Source organism: Diorhabda carinulata, chromosome 2 (assembly GCF_026250575.1).
Source record: "Diorhabda carinulata isolate Delta chromosome 2, icDioCari1.1, whole genome shotgun sequence".
Taxonomy (NCBI): domain Eukaryota; kingdom Metazoa; phylum Arthropoda; class Insecta; order Coleoptera; family Chrysomelidae; genus Diorhabda; species Diorhabda carinulata.
In genome coordinates this window covers 22,688,789-22,712,901 of record NC_079461.1, presented here as the reverse complement: position 1 = coordinate 22,712,901, position 24,113 = coordinate 22,688,789, and the positions used below count along the sequence as shown (strand labels likewise).

The 24,113-nt window shown below is 31.4% G+C and overlaps 1 protein-coding gene across 5 annotated transcripts in view; it reads right to left on the bottom strand.

The window, feature by feature from the left end:
- Window positions 1-24,113, bottom strand: part of LOC130890798 (rho guanine nucleotide exchange factor 12) — a 234,869-nt gene that overhangs the window by 151,451 nt on the left and 59,305 nt on the right. For all 5 annotated transcript variants that reach the window (XM_057795119.1, XM_057795122.1, XM_057795120.1 and 2 more), the window contains 7 exons: window positions 23,778-23,996; window positions 16,327-16,473; window positions 15,986-16,198; window positions 13,678-14,148; window positions 13,005-13,116; window positions 9,383-9,541; window positions 8,977-9,033 (listed from right to left, as the gene is read on the bottom strand). In XM_057795119.1, coding sequence (XP_057651102.1) covers window positions 8,977-9,033; window positions 9,383-9,541; window positions 13,005-13,116; window positions 13,678-14,148; window positions 15,986-16,198; window positions 16,327-16,473; window positions 23,778-23,996 — 1,378 coding nt within the window. The remainder of the gene's footprint in view (window positions 1-8,976; window positions 9,034-9,382; window positions 9,542-13,004; window positions 13,117-13,677; window positions 14,149-15,985; window positions 16,199-16,326; window positions 16,474-23,777; window positions 23,997-24,113) is intronic.

Here is a 24,113-nt window from a genome sequence, read left to right as displayed (position 1 = left end):
TTATCACCCTACGTGCGGAATTTTGTTCGACAAACTATGTCATCTGAAAGGTCAGTTGGTCTTATTAATTGGTCAGGGTTAAATTTTTTTAAGTTCATTGAGAAATTTTAGCACCTCATTCGCGAAACAAATAAAACATTTCAATTATACGCGATCGAGATACATTCGCTGCTAATTGGTCAGCTTATGTAAATATTTGGTCATTTTCTTTTAATATTAATATATACACAAAAAATTACCATGAAAATTAATTTTTAATATATATTTGCTCAAAAAGTGCCCTTAAAACTTCGTCACCACAAGTTACACTACTTCCCAATGTTCGCTTTATTTATGGATCAAGAATAACAATATGAAATAATAATAGACATCCAGACTCCATTTTGTTTGTAGTTCCAAAGTTCGTTTTTGTCTCATAAAAAATAAATCAAATGATTTATTAAAATAATAATAAATATTTGATTAAGATTGATACTTGGTACACATGCATCGTGGGACCAGCTTAGGTCTTTCTTTCTGTCGTAGAACTCAGCCGGCTGTGAATGGGAACAGCTTGTAACAGGTATCTTAAGCTGTTGTCGTTGTCAAAACGTACACCTAAAAACATAAATTTTTTGAGGTGTAAAAAATATGAAAATCGCTGGGTGCACATCGGGGCTGTGGAAGGATGTTAATAAAAAAATTCCGTCGAAACAGCTGCTGTCCGACGAGCCGAAGGTGGACGAGCACAAAACCTGCAGCAAACTTTCAACGCATGTTGTTCTGAATAACACTTCGCATTATTCGCAGTGTTTTACGCTATGGTTTGTGCAATCAAGTACTTTACCACCCGCAGACCACCACAAGCGGCAGGAAAATAGGGAGTTTCCATTTCGTACCACTGCTACCACGCTACTGACTAGAGGCGGGATCTGCTTGGTTGTTTGAGAAGTCATACATCAATTACACTAGCGCAATTGATACCTTTAATTACATTTACTTTAAAGGGGAGAACAAAAACAAACTTGAGTTTCAGAAACTTTCTGAATGCGCAATATCTTAAATGCAATACACGCAATATCAATTTCAATATATTTAATAAAGTTGTGTAATAATAGAAATTGAAATATTTCCTAGAAATACTGTTCTAATACCGTTCATACAATCATAATAGCTGTAAATAATTATTGAATAGTTGCTCTCTATCCCCAATTTTTTATATTAAATCAAATAAGTTGTATTCCTGTACAATATTTGTTTTAGAATCCTATAAACCTTTCCTGAAAAGTAAAATTAAGAGAAATGCTAACTGTTCTCACACAGTGACAATTTTAATAGCTACCTGAATTTTAATTGGGTATAATGTACAAACAAATTTAATTCTAAATTAACATTACAATTACTTCGAATTGTTTGTAGAAAAATATTTAAATATAAAGCATTTAGTATATTTATCATATCTAACCTAGGTAGTGTTTACGTAGTAGCTACATTGTTTACTAAAGTTTTGAAAAAACAAATAGTCCCAGAGCTGGCTACAAAAAACAGGGTCGATAAGGTGCGCGCCATTTCAGCTTGTAAACTGGCGGCTCCCACTTAATACATCACCGAACGCCACTTAAGGTCAGCACAGGTCGGATATGAAAATGCCAGCCGGTTTTCCCGAACGAAAAAATTGGCTGAAAAACCTCATAACGGGCGCGCGTGAAACCTTTGGTAACGTGGGATTCAAACCTCAAATAAGAGCAGTGTAATAGCGCAAGAAGTTTTGCAGGCCGGAAAACCCTCGTAAGAAGGGATCGAAAGTATCGGATCGTACAGCTCAATTCTATTCCTTTTATTATAATATTGCATCTAAAAAGTATCATAATAAATTAAAAATGAAATGCGCGCGTTAGATAAGTATATACTTTAACGCATTTTTGCAATGATAGAGGCGTGCGCCGAGATTATCATCTTGCCTCAACGTTCCTCAAAGTTTCTTGGGGCATCACGAGCCGTTACTCAATACTGAGCAACTTTATCAAGAAGTATAACCATTCCCAGAAGTTTTAAAAAAAATTTGATCAAAATCACTAGATAATTGGCGCAGTAAATGAATTAAAAAAAAAAAAAATTAGAAGCCCGTTTTTGCGTTGTTGGCGGCGGCTCGAGTAGGTGGAAAATGAGTAAGCGCTATAAAATCACGCGCGCGATAAAAAATGATTATATTTCAGCGAGTTTTCATCGTATCTTGATGATTTTTTTTTAATTTCGGGTAGCTCAAACAGGTATTTTGAATGGAGACATCAAAAATAATTTTCCATTAAGCCGAATACGAAAAATTTTCATTTCAAATATACGCCGATTTTCTTCAATTTTTTTCGGGGGTTTTCCGGTCCGCAAAACTTCTTGCGCTATCACACCGCTCTTATTTGAGGTTTGAACCCCACGTTACTAAAAGTTTCACGCGCGCCCGTTATGAGGTTTTTCAGCCAATTTTTTCGTTCGGGAAAACCGGCTGGCATTTTCATATCCGACCTGTGCTGACCTTAAGAAGTGGCGTTCGGTGATGTATTAAGTGGGAGCCGCCAGTTTAGAAGCTGAAATGGCGCGCACTTTATCGACCCTGTTTTTTGTAGCCAGCTCCCCGTCTAAAATCATAGTAAGGGAGGTCGAATTAGTGGTAAAGAACAAAATGTATAACTTTCATCTTAATAGCAAAATATCCGGATATTTTTAACGCATTAAATAGGAAACGAAGTTTCTAGTCTATAGATTGTAATTTTCTTAATTGAATTTTAAAGTAGATAGGATAGGAGATGGTTATCAATCTTATTGATGCAGCATTAATTTTCTCTTATCTTGTCGCAATATCGAGCATCAGTAACATTTACTGCTTGACCTGCTTCATTTAAAAAAAAATATATGAGCCAATGATGACTATGATCCAAAATATGCTTTAAACAGTGTGATAATGTAAATGAACAATCAAATGTATTCTCTCTGAGCCCCATGTTTGAAATACTGCCTAATAAATAAAACATGTTGTCGTATCCTGTACTGCTCCACTTATCCTAAACTTTAAACTGTCATGTTGCCACGAATTTACAGCAAAGATGACAGAAAATGAAAATCTTGGGGCCCCTATTTTACCTGATTACTGTATAGAAATTGAAAAGCGATTCATTAACAGTATCCTATGCAAAAATACATTTAGTTCCATCTTTTTTGATACCTAATCTATTACATTGCAAACATGTAACCCTTATAATTCAAGCCTTCGATGACGATGTGAACTTACTATAAATTAGATGTCAATTATGTACAAGGGCAATTTAACTTATATGGGGGGTTGAAGCCATTGCTAGTTCAAAGAAGTCTATAGTGAAATATTCATATTATGATTAGGACAATACTTAATTTGGGCTGCTTTTCTTCAATGAAATTTTATCATGATAATAAATTTCAAGATGCAATATCTGAGCTGTTATTAACTATAATTATTTCATTTCGATCCAAGAAAAGATAATACTCAAAATTAGAAAAGAATATATTTTCATGTAACCTGTATTGAAAATCAGAGTTTTAAATCCTGTTTCAGCCAACTAAAATGACAGATTTTATATTTTTGCCACCTAAATAAATAAAGAAACAATAAATAATAATTCAATTAAATTATAATAATAAATGAAAGTACACCACGATATCGTATTGACAAAGCAAAAGCTTCTGATTTATTATCTGATAATTGAAATTAAAACATGTGTATGTTTATGAAAAATTTGTTGAATTGAAAAAATGCGAAGGAGCCACATAATGATCTGAAGAAGTATTATAGAGCCATTTTGTGGATAGAACTGCAAAATATGCGCCGTCAACTGGGTAGGCAGATTCCTCAATACTTAGATATCAGTTATATCTATTTCCAGAATTCGTCTGAAGTTGTTTAATTTTTCTGTGAGCATTTTTTCATATCTTAGATATAAAGTGCATCCAACGTAATCCGAGTTGTAGCTATGAGCGAATCACTACTAAGTGTTAGGAAGTTTTGGAAAAAAAAAGTTTTATAGTTGATTCGTTGCAAGGCTTTGACTTTTTTTCAGTAAATGAATGAACCGGAAATTTATTTAAACTTTTCTCCTTACTGAGGCTTTTGGAAGAGTGATCAAAAACCAAAAAAAATATCTTAACTAAGAAGTAAAAGTTATTAAATTTACAAAAAAAAAATTAAAAATATCTAATTTTTGTAATAAGATGGAAGTACCTGGCCTGACTTAGAGATGACGGTAGTTGCTTGAAAAATACCACTGTGTTAGAAAGTACACAATCTATACAGCATATGTCTCAAGTTTGAAGACGCCACGTTGTTTAGTAATTGTTTGGCAGCCATCAATAGCGAACGTTTTCAGTGAATTTATAAACATGGAAAAAAGTGGTCATAGTTATGTGATGGGATACAATACTTTTAAAGGCATTAGCCTAACTAATATAAAAGTTGAACTAGATTCTACTCTTGGTGAGATTGCTCCTTCATTTCAACAGTGAAATATTGTGTAACAGAGTTTAAACGAGTCCGTAAGACTGGCGAAGACCACCATCGCAGCGGACGACCCTATGAGGTGACGACTTCAGAAATGTTGAAGAAAATCCACAAAGCGGTACTGGGTGATCGTCGACCGGAAGTGTGCGAGCTAGAAGACATAGTAGACATTTCAAAAAGTGCGGTACATGCATATTAACCTAAAAATTTTGACATGAAAAAGCTGAGCGCAAGATGGATACCGTGTTTGCTCACAATGGAACATAAACAGCGTCGTGAAAATGTTTCTATCGAGTCTTTGGCAATGTTTCATAGAAATAAAGCCGAATTTTTGCAGTGTTTCATAACCATAGATGAAACGTGGGTTCATCACTTCACACCCGAAACAAAAGAACAATCAAAACAATGAACTGAAAAGGGACAGCCGGCTCCAAAGAAGGCAAAGACCGTTATATCTGCAGGCAAGGTCATTGCGTCGTTTTTTTTGGGATGCGTGTGGGATAATTATCACTGACTTTCTTGAAAAAAGAAAAACTATCGACGTCGAGTGTTATGCAACCTTATTGCAACGTTCGAGCTAAGAAATCAAGCAAAAAGTGCCCCATGTGGCTAAGAAGAAAGTTTTGATGTTGATGAATTAAACCTTGCTACCCCATGCATCCTATTGGTCAGATTTAGCCCCTTCGGATTATTTTTTGTTCCCAGACCTGAAAAAATGGCTTGGTGGTCAAAGATTTTTTAACAATGAAGAGGTGATGTAGACAGTTAATGGCTATTTTTATAAAAAGGGTATCAAATTTATTCAACATAGCTGGGAAAAGTGTATTGAGCTAAAAGGAGATTACGTTGAAAATGAATATTTATTTTTTTCCAAAATTTTGGTGTTTTCTTTGTTGGGCCAGGTACTTCTGAGACCAACCTCATTGTTATGAATTTTCTTAGTAACCATAAATGTGTGAGTTATTAGTCAGATATTGTCCAGTTCTGGTGGATAAAAGAAGTTAAGAAAAGTAAGAATTTTTTACACCAATTATAAGATAAATATTGTGTGACATGTGATAAAAATAGATTTAAGTCTCGATTCATATCTAGTCACACAATTTTAACTTATATTTTTTTCCTTTTAAATTCTTGAATAAGATTTGAAAAATATCTTTAATGTGTTATCATACAACCCAACTTGGAGATTTAATAGTTGCAGCTGTAATCTAGAGGGGGTTAAATTTTTACTTCACAAAATGTCATGTTTGAATGAAACATTAACATGTCTCATTATTTTCTGGAAAATTACTTGATAATGGAGCAACTGGATTTATTCCATTTTGTTATTCAACCCTGTATATTCTAAACCCTTAAGTGAACCATAAGAAAATGTCATTAGAGAACGACATCCATTACTTTCGAGCCAAAGAAACGGTATAGCAGAGTGTAAACATTTACTTTCCATATATGTACTCGTATAAATAGGTGTGAACCTAATATGATGTTCATTTTATGAAAACCAATTAATGCATTGAAATATACTATAACATTTCAAACTAATTTTATTATGAATGTCTTTATATGTGATTTTTTGCTAATCAATCCTTATCTAGAGTTGCTGTAACCACAATTTTTATCATTATCTGTTTATAATAAAACATTATGACAATTTACACAGTTATTACATAATTTTCATATAAAAATGTGAAAAAACCTCTGAAATTAAAGAAATAAATTTAGTACATTTTGTAGTTCTTCAATTTGTTTCATACAATGATATAATCTATTCTTCTAATACTACTAGATCTACTCCTTGTACTAGATCTACTACTAGTACTTGATCTACTACTAGTAGTAGATCCAGTATAAGATCTGTCTGTAGTTTTTGGGCAACAGAAAATATAATTCAAATATTAATTAATTGCCTAACATTTACAATTGTAATATTATCAATAACGAAGCAGGAGTTATAACAAGTTGTGATATTATTGGAACAAAATGCAGAAACAATGGGGCTGGAAATAAACAAAAATAAAACAATATATTATATATAAAACGAACAAGAAGTGAAGGAAATAAACGACAGGAAAATTGAAATGAATGATGAAAAATCTACAATTTTCAAAAAGTAGAATCGAATCCTTTTACACGGGAGAATGAATTCTGAACAAAAAGGTATACATACGAGGATATATTGATAAATTCTTAGCCTACTATATAACCTAACAAAATTTCAATGTTAAAATATTTTATTACTCCGCCTCATAATTGGATAAATTTACCTGCAACGTCTCTAGACATTTCAAAATAAAAACCAGACCTCCACACCTTATTACCTCCTCGTTGGAAAAAAATTTACGATCTTTTAAACTTTTTTTCAGTTGAGGATAGTCGGACGGAGCCAAATCTGGTGAATAAGAGGGATGTTCTAGTAATTCAAACCCAAAATCACAAATTTGTTGCATAGCAACATGAGATTTGTGTGCAGGGGCGAAATCCTGCAAAAACAAAACACCTTTGGATATCTTCCACCATTCCATCGATTGTTGCTTTGTTTCTGGATCGTAGAAATGTACCCAAGTCTCATCCATAGTAATAATTTAAGAAATCCACATCGTTTTCAAATCGAGCACAGATCGAACGCGATGCTTCTACCTTTGCACGCTTTTGGTCAATATTCAAACAATTGGGGATCCATTTTGCAGCAATTTTTCTCACGTCCAAATTGACGTGAACTATATGATGAACGCGTTCGTAAGGAATATTCAGTGTTTCAGATATTCGTTTTAGCCAAATTCGACAGTCTGATAAAATCATGTCATGAACTGCATCGATATTTTCGGAGACTGACACAGAAACTGGCGTTCCTGATCGGTCATCATCTTTAATGGAAAATTTACCTCTTATGAAGCTTGCAGTCCAAATTTTTCACGGTCGCATACGAAGGACCTTGATCACCAAGAGTATTAAGTATATTTTTGTAAATCTGCTTACCTCTTAACCCTTTCTCTCTGCAATTTTTCGATTTGCACAATTTCGGTGGACATATTTTCTCTTTGAATTTATTGCGTAACTCAGGTTTAATTTTTTGACGTCAAAATTTACACTGACACTTCTAATAATTTATTGTTAGTTGCTATGGTGACGCAATATTTTGTTTATGCATGGAACTGGTCTAGGCTATCTAGATATCAATATATCCTCGTATAAGGGATGTTAATAATAAAGATAATAACAACCTAAGACCTATAGTATTATTAGAAATGAAAGAAATAGGTGAAACATGAAAAATATGGAGCATTAAAAAACTGAGGAGACACTTATACAATACTGCATATTAATTGATTGTTATTAGAAAAAGTTCTCATTCAGTCATCTATTAATATAAGAGAAACTACTATCAACAATAAATAAGACAGAATATCTAAAATGCCAGTTAACAGATATATCTCCACTTTATTAACGTTCCAATGCTGATGAAAATAAAAACTTATCCTTCTGGGTCTCTACTATCAGTACAGTAGGATGAGTTGGCCACTGACATTTAGGAAGAATATCGGATACAAAAGTTTGAGTTACTATCATAAAGTTTGACATTTTTAATAGTCAACGTACTCAGAACGTGTTGTCATATATAAATGCTAGGTCGTCCAAAATCGGCTGATGAAAATTTGGCCGTAAAAAAGATTTGTTTGCGTGGGATACTACACAATTTGAAAATCGCACTGAAAAAGTTCGTGTCGATTGGTGCAAAGAAATGCTGGAAAAATTCAATCGCGGTGTTTCAAAAGATGTCTATAAAATCGATAATGCAAGCTCTCATATTCTTTTTTATTCCTGTAGATCAAAAATTAATTGTTAGGTCAACGTTTTTCTAAACCTGAAGAAAAAAGTGGTTGATGCATTCAAATCACATGTTTTGGAAGTACGTCAATCGGAATGGAAAAAATGCTTCGATAATTGATTAAAACGCATGCAAAAGTGTATTGATTTTAATAATATTTTGGAAAAAAATAAAACCTCATCTATACAACTATAAATATTTGTCTATCTCCAATCTTAAGTTGCAGCCCTCATATAATGTTTACCATACATAATGGTCTGATTTTTTACAATTTATTCTAATAAAAATTTTTCTTCACATTTTTTATCTAGCTCTCTAATAACACATCAATAAATCAAGTGTACATATATGTCTCGTTTGAAAGTAATAATATATCCTTTAAAACATCATTGTTGCTAATATAACAATTTAAGTATTAATGTGTTTATCGCAAGAATATTAGTAGTAGTTTTTTATTTAAATTTCGTAGTCTTTGTAGTCCAATAAAATGAAGATTTAAATAATGGTCATCTAATAGCAAGCTTGTTTTATCGTACATATTCGCAGTAATTTTAATTAAAACCCAAATTTCATTTGAGTAGTGAAAAATAATTGCTTGCTATTAAAAGTTTACATCTTTTCATCAAATTAAAAGTAGAAAATGTCTTACCATTTTCGTTGAGATCTGAACTATTGATTTCTTCGGCTTGCCTTCTGTCTCTTTCCACTGAAAAACAGGTAATTGTTAAAATGATGTGATAATTATTATATCGATGTATATAGGGTTTTTCCAAATTCAATTATTGTATCAAGGATTTGCTTTTAATATGTGTAAAAATGAAAATCTTGTATTTAAGAATAAAAAACAAGTTACTGGTGCAAAGATAATGGTTTGAACTCATGAATTTATTATTAGAATTAAGAGACAGTCAATTTTATCTAGCCCCTTTGGTGTAGCGAGTAGAATTGCCAACAATATAATTATGACTATCAAATTCAATCGGAGAAATTATAAGCAAACAAGACGATTGGAGAAGAAACCCATTACATCTTGGTCAACACCAACAATAACTTACTTTGGAGAAATTGGGAACTCTTCTTAATCCTAGAGTGTTCGTTAGCATCATGTCGCATTCCTATCAGCTTCATTATACCACGATCTTTTTTCGTTATTGGTCCAGGACAACTGTCTTCAAACTGACGAACACAATGTCGATGAAGATTTATAAGGCAAGCTGGAAGAGAAATAAAGAGTGTAGAAAATTTATGTCATGATAGTTAGCCATTGGATGTATACTCCATAAAAAATGATATGACGCAAATTCACAAATTAATTATAATAGCTATTCAGTGAATCGTATGAAAAATTTAGTAATCATTAAACAAATCGAACACCACTAGTAAACAGTGAGTTCATTTGGTGATTATCACCAATGATTCCAGAAATTCTTACGGGGAAAACTAAGAAAGAATTAAATAGACCCGATATAAGAACAAAAGGAAAGAAACCTTAAGGAGATTTAGGTAAATTGAAAAATACAGAAAATAGTGGACGATACTCGTCATTCAATAATAAAAAATGTGAAAGGAAAAGAAAAATAAAACACTATCACTTTAAAAGAATTCTCCTATATTTAATTACAATGAGACGGAAAGACAGAAGCAGCAAACTGAGTACTATGAACAAAACACATTGCAATAGTAGGACTACCCCAATTTGCAACAAATTTGCAATTGCAACAATTTGAAATTATGTGTCCAATCGGACTTGCTGAAACTGGATTACTTGTTACGTTAAAGATTGCGCGCTCCCTCAAAAATATGAAAGGTTTGATTAGTTAGTAGATTGAAACATAATTGTGAAAAAAATAATGCTATTCGTATGGTTTATAAGGAAGAACTATAAAAAGTTGACAATTTGTCAAAATTAGGGTCAGTTGCGGATGTTTTTGTGGTACTTTAACGTCTGCATATGTTTAAGAACTAAAACACTGCAGGAACTTTTCTTCCATTTTATTCCGTAATCACTGGCAGCTCCACTTTCTTCTTGGTCTTGGCGACAATTTCATTCCAAGTTTGATTATTAACGGGGATTGAAAATTATACAGAAATCAAGGTTAATATATTTGTAGTTAAAATTTTGGCGTTTTCCAAATTTATCTATTAATTACTATATTATTAACCTATATCGCCCCTGGTAAACAAATTTGTTTGCTTTGTTACTGCCACACTCACTTGTCACACTCTGCTTATAGAATACTAGTTCACCTACTCAAATAACTCAAAAAAAGTAAGAACTTAAAATCAAATCCACTATTGGAACAACAATTAAAATTCAATATCTTGTATTATAAACTTGAATAAAAATAAATGACCAACTACACATAAACTATGAATAAGAGATTATAAAATACTAATTATCATTCATTAAATATGAATTAAGAATAATTATGAATAAATATTAGGGCATTCAATAAACTATGTGTTCAAATTAAGTTTTATAAACTATCAAGTAAATAAATTACAGAGATTATAAGGGAGATACATCTAATTGGCAAGTTTTACATAAAAATAAATACAATTTGAATAACAGTCGTATTTTGAATTTCATAGTGTAAAGAGTGATCTTGCGCTGCTGTTATCAATATTGCTACAATAAAAAGAAACAAAAACAGCCATTAAAAATAAATTATCAGTTATTGACAAAAACAGGCCAACTCTTTAATAAAAGATTAAAAAGAATAGAATACCTGCTCTTATCGGACCAGGTATAAATTAGTCAACCAGTGTTTTCAAATCACAGTGTTATACAGGGTGTATCATATTTAACAAACAACTACCACAACATCAACAAATGCAAAATTTTAGACAATCAGCTCTACAAAAGCATGCATACTATACTCGTATATACTATACCCCAATAACCAATCACATGTCAGATATCACCAAGATCTGAAAAGAATGTCATCAACTAGCAATGAATAATTCATTGGTTTTGAGGAAAGTGAACCCGAAGAAAAGCCCTAGCAAGAAATAAAGAGAAAAACAAAGAAAAATTACATAAAAGTTAGTGCTTCAGCAAGTGTGCATAATGAAGAAATCAGCCATATACTTGATACGTACATGTTAATAAAACTTAGGAGTCATCTAAATGTTCTTGATTTTAGTTTTGTTTTTTTGATATTTCATGGTTCGTTAACGCAGTTTAATTTTTTTTATCTTATTGATGACCTTTTAGTCTATTTTCTAAATATTGAGAGGTCTGCCCTATGTAAATAGCGTCACAATCAATACAAGGCGCTTGATATATAATATTACTTAGTTTGTTTTAGATTTCAATTTAGTGAAATATTTGGAGAACGTTTTATGTCCTTTGTCTATACTAATATCATATTTATTGAAATAATTCGATAATTGTTGGGAAAGTCCTTGTACATATGGTAAGGAAAAATATTTTATGTTTTTATGTTTCACCTCTGTTCTGTTTTTTAATTGATTGTAGTGTCTGTTTATCCTTTTCTTGATAACGATGTTTATCATTTTTTATAGATAATTATTTTCTTTCAATGCAGTTTTTGATTTTTGAATAGCTAAGCATCTAAATTCAGGATATGATAGTTGGATAGATCTATCAGCCAAACTTATTATCACTGATCTTTTTTGTGACTTAGGATAACATAAATTGAAATTCAAATATCTTGATGACCAAGTTGGTTTTGTATACCACTCTGTTATTGTTAATTTTATATAACATCTCAGTATTTAGCAAATAGTCTAAGAGGTCATCAATACGTTAAAAAAATAGAACTGCAGTAAAGAACCATGAGATATCAAAAAAACATAAATTCTATTATAAAGATTCTAAAATTCTTGAAACGGAATCTAATACATGAATTTTTAGAAATGGATCACAAAAGCTATAAATGATAAAAAAGATCTAAATAATTTAAGTAAAATTTAAAGCTCTATTTTGTGAATTCTAATAAATCTACAAATAATTTAATTGAGATGTAAGGACTAAGAAAAAATTAATTTTCCTAATGAGAACAAAGTTCTATTTGGATTTAATTTTTATTTTGATATTCATGATGAAGGTGATCTATTGATCAATATAAATAAGCAAATTGTCAGCGCCAATATCATATTTTGATAAAGTTTTAAAAGAACAGAAGAGATCTAAAATTAAGAACATTTAGAAGCATTAGAAGTGAAAATAAATTTACTTATGAACGAAATACTTGTATTGGTTGCCAGGAAAAAAATCAACACTGGCCCTGGAAAACAGACTTCTGACAAACAAAACCATTATAAAGCCAATTTGGATGTATGAGGTACAGCTATGGGGATGTGCTAGTAAATCACATACAAGTACAAACGCCCCCTGGTTCATTTCAAACCTATCTCTTCACGAAGATTTAAAGTACAAAATACTGCAATGGACTAGAATTGTAATCATTCCATTCCCCTACTCCATTCACTTTTAGGACCCCAAAGGGACAGAAGACTCAAACTCATAGTAGGATCAAAATAAACTGACCCTCTGACCTGAAAGATGGTTGAAGAGGACATATCACTGGAGATTACTCCAATAGAAATGTAGTTTTGATTGCTAATAAAACAAAATTATAAAAAAATATTTAAAATAACCTGAAACAGTATGCCTCAATAGATATTTTGTTGGGTTTTTTTTTCACTCACCTGTGCACTGGTATCCTTGAGGTCCTATTCCATATAATATTTGATGGCAGTTGCTACAAAATATCACAGTATAGTATTGTTGTGCTACAAATTGATGGCCCATAATATTTAACTGAAATAAAACAGTGATGATGTTCAATAGATATTGAGTAGTGGGTTTAATAATTTCGTATATTTCAAATTATTTAAATCACAAACATAATGAGAAAAAATAAAATATTCGGAGGGTTAAGGAAAATAATAGCTGATGTTAGAAGTCTAGTTTTGACTCATATATATATATATATATATATATATATATATATATATATATATATATATATATATATATATATATATATATATATATTGTCGTGGTGAAAAGTCAAAAAAGTGCAAAATTATAATGTAGCAAATTTAAAATATTCTGTGATTGATACAATTATCTAATTATTATTTAGTAAAACTGTAATTGTTTAATGCAGCGAGAGATATCTTCAAAAGAAGATATTTGAGTGTGATCTTGTACAAAAGAGTTAGCAAAAAATGTTGTTGCAGCTATTTTAAAGATTTCCAGTTCAATCTAATTTCAGAAATTTGGTAGCAGTTAAAACTATTGCTGCTCGATACATAAAGAAATGGGGAAAATGGGTTTGTTTCTACTTAGAAGTCGTTAATATTTCCAAAACCTCACCTTTCTAGAATATTTTCCAATAAATTTGGTTCTAAATGATTTTTCTTTGTTAACAAAAGTAGGGCACCTATCCAAGGCATGTACAGCGGGTGGACGGATCTGAAATATTCTAGTAAGGACAGTCGTTAATGCAGCCGCCATATAAAAACGTTTAATATCATAACTCTCCTTTTCGATCTCTTCCAAATAAGGATCCAACTTTTCTAAAAATAATGTTTCATACAACTTAGTTTCTTTAGCTTTATCGTGATACACTTCAGCCAAAGCTGCATCGGTTGGACCATAAATTGTACCTAATCCAGCAGTTCGTTTCTGCTGAAAATCTGCCAATTGTCTGGTAAGTTCTTCTTTGGCACGAGATCTTGCTTTCCAGAATATTTTACGAAGAATTTCTTCTTTGTCGTATTCTCTGGTAAGTACCTCATCTATTTCTCGAGCAATATTTTCATCTACATTACTCAACCTGAGAGGCTAAAAATATAAGAACAAAATTAATATCAAAATAATTAGCACGAAAAAAGTTAGTGAGAGTGAGAGTATTAAAAAATTGTTTGTTGTAGAGGAATGTGATTCAGTTTTACTTCAATTTAGTGAACCATAAAAAATATAAAATCTACATATTTATGACCAATTTAATAATTTGGGCGTATTTTAGATATTTTTAATAAAATTGAATAAACATACGTAGCAAGCTTCGAAACTTTTTTTTAATTGAGATTTGTAGAATTAACTTTCTTTTGGAAGGCTATTTCTATAAGTTAGATGGTGACGACAATACTTTACATGTCCAAGAGTTGAAAATCATTCTTTCATTTCTTTTCGTTTCTTGATCGTTTCTACATAAGTATATTTTTCAACTACTTCTTGTTGTACCTGCTAGGTGTCACATTTGGCCCCTATGTCCTCCTCTACCTATTTTTCCATGATTTATATTATCCAGAGTTTTCCCCCGATTTTCTCAAATTTCTTTTACCTAGTACATTGTCTTCTTTGTTCCTCTTTGATTTTTCCTTGGATCATTTTGTTGTTCATTTTTTGTTGACTCATTCTAATTATACACTACATATACCAATATATTTCTTTCCTTTACATTTGATTGATATGTTTGCCTTGTTATTTCCCTTATGTATTTGTTGATGATTCTTCCCTATTTTAGTTTCATGCTTTCTGAAATGTGCTACTGGAAGAATAATTATTACACATACTATTTGTTTGGGTTTGTTTAATTTATTGAATTGTACCTTCTTGCTAATTTATTAGCTTTGTTAATTCTGCATTCATTTCTCCATCTTCTGTGACGATTTTGTATAAACATTCATATGTCAATATTCTTTCCAAAATGTTTTCTTTGACATAGTTAACTATGGTGTTTACATATAACTGGTTCTAAATTTTTTTTTAAGTCTTTCAACTATCTTACCCAAGACCAAAATGAAGAGCAAAGGGTTTAAACGTCTATCTACAACATGAAAAGGGGTTCTCAGATCTATGTTAGATATAATTCTTCTCCTTTCTGGATTTTCCTTTCTATAAATCTTCTGGTTACATATATATTATTGCTTGTTTGTCTGTCAGACAGAAAAGCTAATTGTTCATTTAATTTATGTTCTATAAATACTCTCAAATCTTTTTTCGAAATTTTAGTATAGAATTTGAATGAAATTTGACCCAAAAACCGTAATTTTGCAGCTTATTTGATCTCAACTTTTGTGTACGTGTATACATTGTTCCTCACTGTATCTGAATCTTTTATGTTTAGCTTCTTTATATATTTCTCACAGCTACTTCTTTATATCGTTAGCCATCCATTTTATAATATCCAATATTATTGTATCGTCTATACCAACTTTTCTCTTTTTTTATTTTATTTATCGTGTTTTTAACTCATTCTTTGGTTGTTTCTTCTATTTTCTCCACTTTTTCTTTTTATATGTAGGACTATCATATTTACTTGAGTAATATCGTTTCCATATTTATAGAATGTCTCCTATTTCTGTCTTCATTTGGTTGCACTTTGCGTTAAATTTTTTTTTCTTTTTAATCTTAATATAACATGAATTTACATTAGAAGTCAATGTTGTTATTAATTACGGTATTCCTACTAAAAAAGAGTCCACATTAATAGTTTTCTTAATATAACATGAATTTACATTAGAAGAAATGGTTGTTACTAACGACGATATTTCTATTGAATATCTCATTGATATTACATTTTCATACCTTCTAAGTTTCTTCTTCTAGGAATGATTCATTAATCTTGTTTACTAAGCTGTAATTTTTTTATTCGATTAATTTTATATGAACTTACCGCTCCAGGTACTAGAAAACAGGAATGAATTTCGAAAGCCCACTTTCTCATCTCCTTTGCATTACCTTCTTTGTAAAGGTCAGTCAGAAGGTAAAACATCAAGCCATGTGGATCAGAATTGGATAGTATGTAGTTCATAAATACTGCAAGGTGAGGAAGATGTTCCCAGAGTCTTGATAAAGATTTGAAATGACCATGATCTTCCAACTGGTTCTAAAAATTAATCATTCATTGCTTTGCAACTCAGAGTTATGAAAAGAATAATAAAAACCATATTGAAATAATATTAAGGATACCAGATATAGGTACCGAGTATATTGTAAAAAAGTAAAATAACTCACTATTTCTTGATCTGAGATTTCATCATCTTCCATACTCATGATTGGTTGTTGAGAAATTTGAGGGGTAGCAGCATGTATAGGTGAAGTATTTCCCAAAATTCTAGAACCATTGCTTCTAAATGAAGTTTCTGGCGAATCCGTGAAACTCTGAAATAAAAAAAATTGAATAACTTATATACTTTCGCTGATATCTTGCTTGATCTATTTCTATGATAAAACTTGCTGAGAAACGTAAAACAATCATAATTGTTAACTTTAGCTTCAAATTATTGGTTTGCATTTGAAGAATTTTCAAAAGGGACCTATCAAATTCCATCTATAATATTGTTTCGACTATTTGTACCAATTTATAGCTTTATGAGAATTATTTTAAACTTGTATGTACACGTTAATGAAGATTGCTGTCCGCTCAACTGCGTACAGAAAAAATGTGATAATTTTTTTGTAACTGCATGAATGATGCCCCATCATTATTATGATTTCTGAGCATGAGGTGCATAAAACTCATTACCATATGTAAACTGTCTTTTATAATGAAATCGAGAAATTTAGAAACCATAAGCCCTAAATTGTTGAAAATTACCACAGAGTAGCAATGTATGGAAGATGACGTTAATTACAGAAATAGCTAGTATATAGATGTTCACATTAATTGTCTTATTGAGAGAATAAATGAAAATATTAATCTTCTTTCCACCAATAAAGAAAAATATATCTTATTTATTGGCGTTCTGTCATAATTTAGAAGCAAAAAATTCGGCGAAAGAAAAAATCAACAGGAGATTCTGCCATCTTCAGCGGCGTCCCACTGTTGAAATAACTATTGTAAAGTTCTATTCTAATAGACAATAATTTTATATTGGAATTCTGTGAAAATAGATTCTTCAAGGTTCTAAAGAGTTACTTTGTAAATTCAAAAATTTTTCTTACTTCTTTTTATGTTTAAAACCACACTTTATTAGAACACACCAAAGTATCTCAACATTTATAGTCATAATTTGGATACGTACGCAGTTTTTTTAATCGTGGTCAATATTGGCACTAAATGGGCTTTAGAAAAGTCATACACTATTCATTGAATAAACAACGCGATAAAATATAAAAATTAATTGTTAAATGCGTAAAATTTTCTGATTTATATAATATTATTAATAGTAATAAAGGGACAATATTAAAATTAAATACAAAAACCGTAAACTAACTAAGATTTGAAGATTTTATTCATTACAGACATTATTTTTTTTGACATTAAAAAAATAATTCTAACAAAAATTTTATTTCATATTTTATAGAATGTATACATATTTAATATTTAAAATTATTTTTAATAATTTTCGATCAAGTTTTTTGATAATGCTTCTAGTCAGAAGCGAAACGTCAAGAAGAAATAACGTAGTTTGAATAGGTTAGCATTAGCTTAGCTATTCAAAAAGTATAAGTCACTATATTAAAATCTAAAACATCAAAAAACAAAAGAAGTAATATTATATATTGTTATATATCAAGTGCCTTGTACTAATTGTGACAATGTCTACATAGGGCAGACATCTCAGTATATAGAAAACAGACTAAAAGGTCATCAATACGATAAAAAAATAAATCTGCATTAACGAACCATGAAATATCAAAAAAATATAAATTAAATTATAAAGATTCGAAAATTCTTGAAACGGAATCTAATACATGAATAAGAGAATTTTTAGAAATTGTTCTAAATGATTTTGATTTAAGGTCTCTTTTGTTTTAAAATTAGTTTTTTAATAATTTTATTTATTAAGATCTGATACTTGTAATATCACAAATTTTATATATAAATAAGAAACAAACAATAACAGAGCAATATCAAGCCTCAAAATATAACTAAAACCAAAGAATTTATGAATCAAAACAGAAATCTCAAAGCAGATAAACCTAATAAAATTGTTATTATGAAATCAAAAGATTATAATAATAAAATGACATTATTAAACAATAAGACATCTTACAAAAAAATTAAACTAGACCCTACGAATTCTTATCAAAAACAAAATAATGATCTAATTAGATCTTGGGAAGAACAACTATTTATTTCGCTATCAGATGCAAAAAAATTGAAAATTCAAAATGCCTTACTCCCTAAAATATATGGTTTACCAAAGCTGCACAAGCCTGACATGGGATTTCAAAGAAAAAATTAAAAGTATAAAAATTCCTAACGAATATGCATTTATTTCGTTAGATGTGGTTTATTTATATACAAATATTTCTATTACCATGTGAGAAATATATTAATAAAAAAATGGGTCAAAGAATATACAGAAATACCTGAAAACTAATTTAATAAAGCTATAGAACTTACACTAATAACAACATACTTCAAATATGAAAGTGAAATATACAACAAATTGATGGTTGTGCTATGGGGGCTTGCATTTCAAGTGTTATAGCACAATTGGTAATGTCGATATGCAGATGATTGCATTACTGCCGTACCAAAGAATCAAATTAAAAAAATACATAAAAAATTCAATTCATATCATAAAAAACTTCAATTCACAATCGAGGTTGAGCAAAATAATAAAATCAATTTCCTTGATGTCACATTATATAAGATTAACAATAACTTAAGAACATAATGGTATACTAAACCAGCTTGGTCCTCGTGATATTTAAACTTCAATTCATGTCATCCTATGTCACAAAAAAGATCAGTGATAATAAGTTTGGCTGAAAGATCTATCCAAATCCTGAGTTTAGATTCTTAGCTATTCAAAAAGTAAAAACTGCAATGAAAGAAAATTATTATCCGGACAAAATTATAAAATGATCTTTATTTTAATATATTTAATAAAATATCTTTAATTTCTTATTTCTTAGACCTTTTGATATGTTTATGTTTCTTAATGTTCTTCATTTTTGGTCTCTTCTGTTTCAAAATTATTTTTTTTAATAATTTTCAAAAGATAGATAAAAATTGACGTTTCGACTAATTTTAAGTGTTCATCAAAATATTTTGGTAATATTGTAAAAATCAAGATCCTTATTTAATTATCTATAAAGAGACATTGTCATCTGTTTTGATTCGTCCGACAAGAGGGCACTAGAAAGATGAGTATTTTCTTCCGCCAGTTTGTATCCTAATAAATGACACTACACAACACGACACTTATTCTGGCTTCTGTTCGGTCTAACCAGAGGATACAAAATAGCGGATAAGAATATCTACTTCGTTAGTGATCTACCGACAACAAACAAACACGTGGCAGATAACATATGTACGATGACATTTAATATCCATAGAATGCGTTGTATGTGACAATACTGTAAAAGAACCGGACGCTGTGGCAACCTCATGTAATGATCTAGCATAATAGTAGAAAGAATTTTAGTGATTTTCCCTGTAATTTTATAAGGATTGATGCCGAACCCTGGTGTGTATCTACTAAATGTGAATGTATATAAATCAAATATTTATTCATGGAATTAACAAACAATGTTTCAATTAAGAACCTTTAATAATTTAATTTCGTTATAAAAATATTTAAAAGAGGTGACCTAAACATAAATTCACAAAATCTTGGTAGATACATTAGGAGCATCTGCAGTATCATATGATATAGGAAAAATTGCTACAATACAAGAAAATGTTAGAAAATCCACAATCTCTTGTTGCAAGATTGTCGTGTGGCTATCAGAAGAATAGTTAAAGATGGTGGTCTCTCATACCACGTGATACATAATATTATAAGGTTGTTTGAAAATTTTTTTCATAATTGATTTTATCTTTCAACATAGTCTTCTTTTAAGTCCATACACTTAGTCCCACGATGTTCTAACCTTCATAACTTTTTCTTAAAAGACGCGTTTACTTATGCGATAACGTCCTCTTCTGACGAAAATCTTTATTCTACAAGTAAGACTTCAAACTTACGAAATAGGAAAAGGTCGCTAGGGACCTGATCTAGTGAATACGGTGGGCGGTCAGCTAATTCGTGAATGTTACAATTGCGATCAACGTAGTGTGAGAAGGTGCGTTATCCTGATGGAAAACCACTTTCTTTTTTTTAATGCGGTCGCTTTTTGAAGATATTCACACAATTCCATGATTAACCCAAAAAATGTTTGCAATCACTTTACCCCGATGGAATAGTCTTGGTCTTGTTCGAAGCAAGTTCGCTTTTTGATATCTCTCTAATCATAATCTGACTTCGATCGTCGGTTGTTGAAGTTTTTGGTCGTCCCGAACGCTAGTTGTCAGTCAAACTTATATAGCATATAATGTACTCTTTCATTTGTGTAGGCGTATTGTCTTTGAACAATAAAAAACTCAATAGTCAACTAGATTGAAATTTTAGTGAGAACCTGAACAAATTGTCTGAAACGGTAGGTACCATAAATTTTGACAGATGCTTTTAAACAAACTTTTGATCAGTGCATATTAGATATGCTTCCTGGATATTATCAAACATACCTTTATATCCAAAACAGTTTGCAAGTTAGTTATCCAATAGAATTTGTATAATTATGCTTAGTTTACCTCTTCATAAACTAGAATTAGAATGAATACTACTCCGTAATTTAAATCCATCGAAACTTTGTAGAGGTACTCGTGAATAGTGTCCTTGCTATAAAGAATATAGAACGCTGGATAATGTCTAGATGCGAAAAAGTTGTCAGTTGGACTTAAGATAGCTCCCGAGAAAACAGAAGCTGTGATGATAGTTGGGAAGAAACGTCATGGCCCAATAGAACTTAAGATAGGAGGTCTCGCCATTCACCCAAGGCTCAAGTTCACTGAACACCTCAGATATGTGAGTAACAAGGCGAACGTCTAATGCCTAATAAGCAAAAAGGAGGATTCTGGATGCGTGGCGGAATCTATACTATTATACGCAGCTCCAATCTGGGGAAGTGTTCTAAAGATTAACAAATATAACACCGTAGCCAGCCGAGTACAAAGAAGAGAGGCGTTGAGAATATGCAGGGGCTATCGTACTATCTCAACCGAGGCTGCAAGAGTACTTGCACGAATAATACCTATAGATCTTCAGCAGGTGAGAAAAAGGCTCTTCGAAAAGAAACGGTACAGAAATGGCAAAATAAATGGAACGTCAGCGACAAGGACGTGTGGCTTCACAAACTGCCACCAGATATTACGCCGTGGTATGAGAGATCCTGTGGTGAAATTGGATACTATTTGACCCAAACAATGACAGCCTATGGCTCCTTCCAAAGTTATGTTAAGAGAATAGGTAAAGCTGAAAATGACCTCTGCCTATACTGTAGCTCGGAGATAGATAATGCAGAACACACAATTTTCAGATGTCCTGCGTGGGCGGATATTAGAAACTTGTCTGAAATAACAGTAAGAGCTGAGTTACGACCAGAAAATATAGTGCAGATCATGATGGAAGCAGATTTTAAATGAAAAGCTGTTGAGAGTATGGTGGAAAAAATTCTAAAAAGAAAGGAACAGGACAGTAGACAAAGAGGTCCAAACACACAGCAACATTAGAAGATAATAGATAGACCCGAACTCCTCATCCCTGCATGCAGCAGGGGAAGGGAGACGTAGGGAGCAAAACAGAAAAGAAGTAATCACAAGAAAGGCAACTCATCACTATGAAGAAATATTTGTTAATGGTGCCATAATGACTAATGAGCGGAGTTCAGATGAAAGCGACTAACAGAGGACATACAATCCGTCCGAGCCCCACCGCGACGCAGGAGCCCGCAGTGGAGGTGAAAGTTTCCCAGCAAAACTATTTGCTATGGAAGTGCGATAAGTCGTTTAAAAAAAAACGAAAAAGTTGTTTATATTACGAATTCCCATAATATCGTCGAATTTCCTCTATGAATTAAAAAAACTGCAACAAGTTACAAGGGCGAATGTTATGCAAAGCTGACATAGATATAATTAAGGATTTCTGTATTCATGGGCTACTTTACGTGCCACTAGCGTTTAGCTCCAGAAAATCAAACACCAATTATTGTATATACGGAGATTTTTCAATCAACAAGGAAAACAAAAAAATAAAGAGCACAGCATCGTTTCACAAAGTAGAATTATAACATTGAATTTTTCTATTTCTCAATGCGAAATATAGTATTATTAAATTTTTGTAAATGATGCAAACAGAAACTACACATTTTCGTTAAATTTTACGCGGACCAAGTCGCAGGTAACAGCTAGTTAAAAAATAATATCTTTGCCAATTTTTCATTGTAAATTCGTCAGGGGCGGAGCAAGGGAACAGCTCTCTTATATGTAACATTTACGAGATACAGTAAAAATAATTTATTTTATAAAAATTACTTAATCAACAAAAAGTTTGCCGATCTTTTAATTGATTACCCACGACATATTTTTCGACTTTCCTCTCCTAGATCCGGGGCTGTATTCGATCTTCTCCGTATTTTAAAGGATGCTATAATATCAGTCACACACAATGAATTTGATTAATAATAATTTTCCTCAAATTTATTTTAATGATCATAACTTCCGAGAATATGAGACTTAAATAACACTTAATAGAATAATAAATTTTTTATAGAGTCGACTTGGTACACAAATAAAACACTGCGAGGAATACAAGTACTTGGGAAGAAGAAAAACACAAAGCGGGCACAGCATTCAAAGAGATAAATGTACAGAGCAGAAAAACTATATATATACATATATGATGAATGAAATATTTTGGGACTGAATAATATAAAATAATAAATACATAACAAGATCCTCAAAAATGTACTTCTGGAGAAGAGCAGCCGGTAAATCCAGGAGAGACAGGATAAGATATGACAGCATAAGGAAGCCAGAAACACTTTAATCGATGATATCGAAACTAAACAACTAATCTGGTATGATGATGTATAAAGGCTGTCAGACAACAGAATACCGAAACAGGTTCCGAAGTGGACACTAGAGAGGGCAAATATATGCAGGGGAGAGAACTAATAGATGACCTTTGGTAGGATAAAGATAGATGGTAGCTAGAAATCGGAAGACGTCGGAGAATGTTCAAAATCGAGATAAAAAAAATTATCATTTTTTTTCTTAATTTGTATTAAAGCTCTGCAGCATTGCAGCGCTTATGTACTAGTCGCCCCTGTATGAGTGTAAAGACATCGTATTTACTTAAAGTGCGGTTTCCGGTCTTTGCGCATCTCCAAGTCCAGAGTGAAATTGTACAAGTTGTAAATACGATGAGCTGACGGGTTTTTTTTGTAATTTAATTATTATGAGCAACGTAATCGACATGTCACTGAGGTTTGTAGTTTTTGTACTTTTGGTTTTCTGACAAAAAAAGTGTACATTTTCTTCTGGATTTTATTAGATTTTTTGAACTTTCAAAAAATTCATTTCTTTATTTATAAAAAATTGGAATATTGAATAGTTTTACTATTGTGTTTTTACTTTAGTTTAGGTCTACTTAGATACAAAAAACAGTGAATCATATTAAAATGCTTACTTCATCAAATTGCTGTTCTTCTACTCCTATTATTCCTTCCTTTCTTGAAGACAGCGGACTGGGATAGGGTGGTGGTGGTGTACCAGGTGGTGTTTCCCAATCTTCCTGTCTATTTAAATCATTTAAGCTTTCAGACGTTTTCAAATTACTACTACTTTCATGTGTCCCTGTTAAAGTTTCGGGACTAGACTTTGTTCTATGATGCGTGGGATTCGGTGACTGTAAATTAAAATAAATAAGTAGAACGAATTATGAGATTGCAGGGTTGTTAGTTATTTTCGCCCTTGAGTGGTTTAAAAAATATGTTAACATTCATGAGCCGGAATGACTATTAAT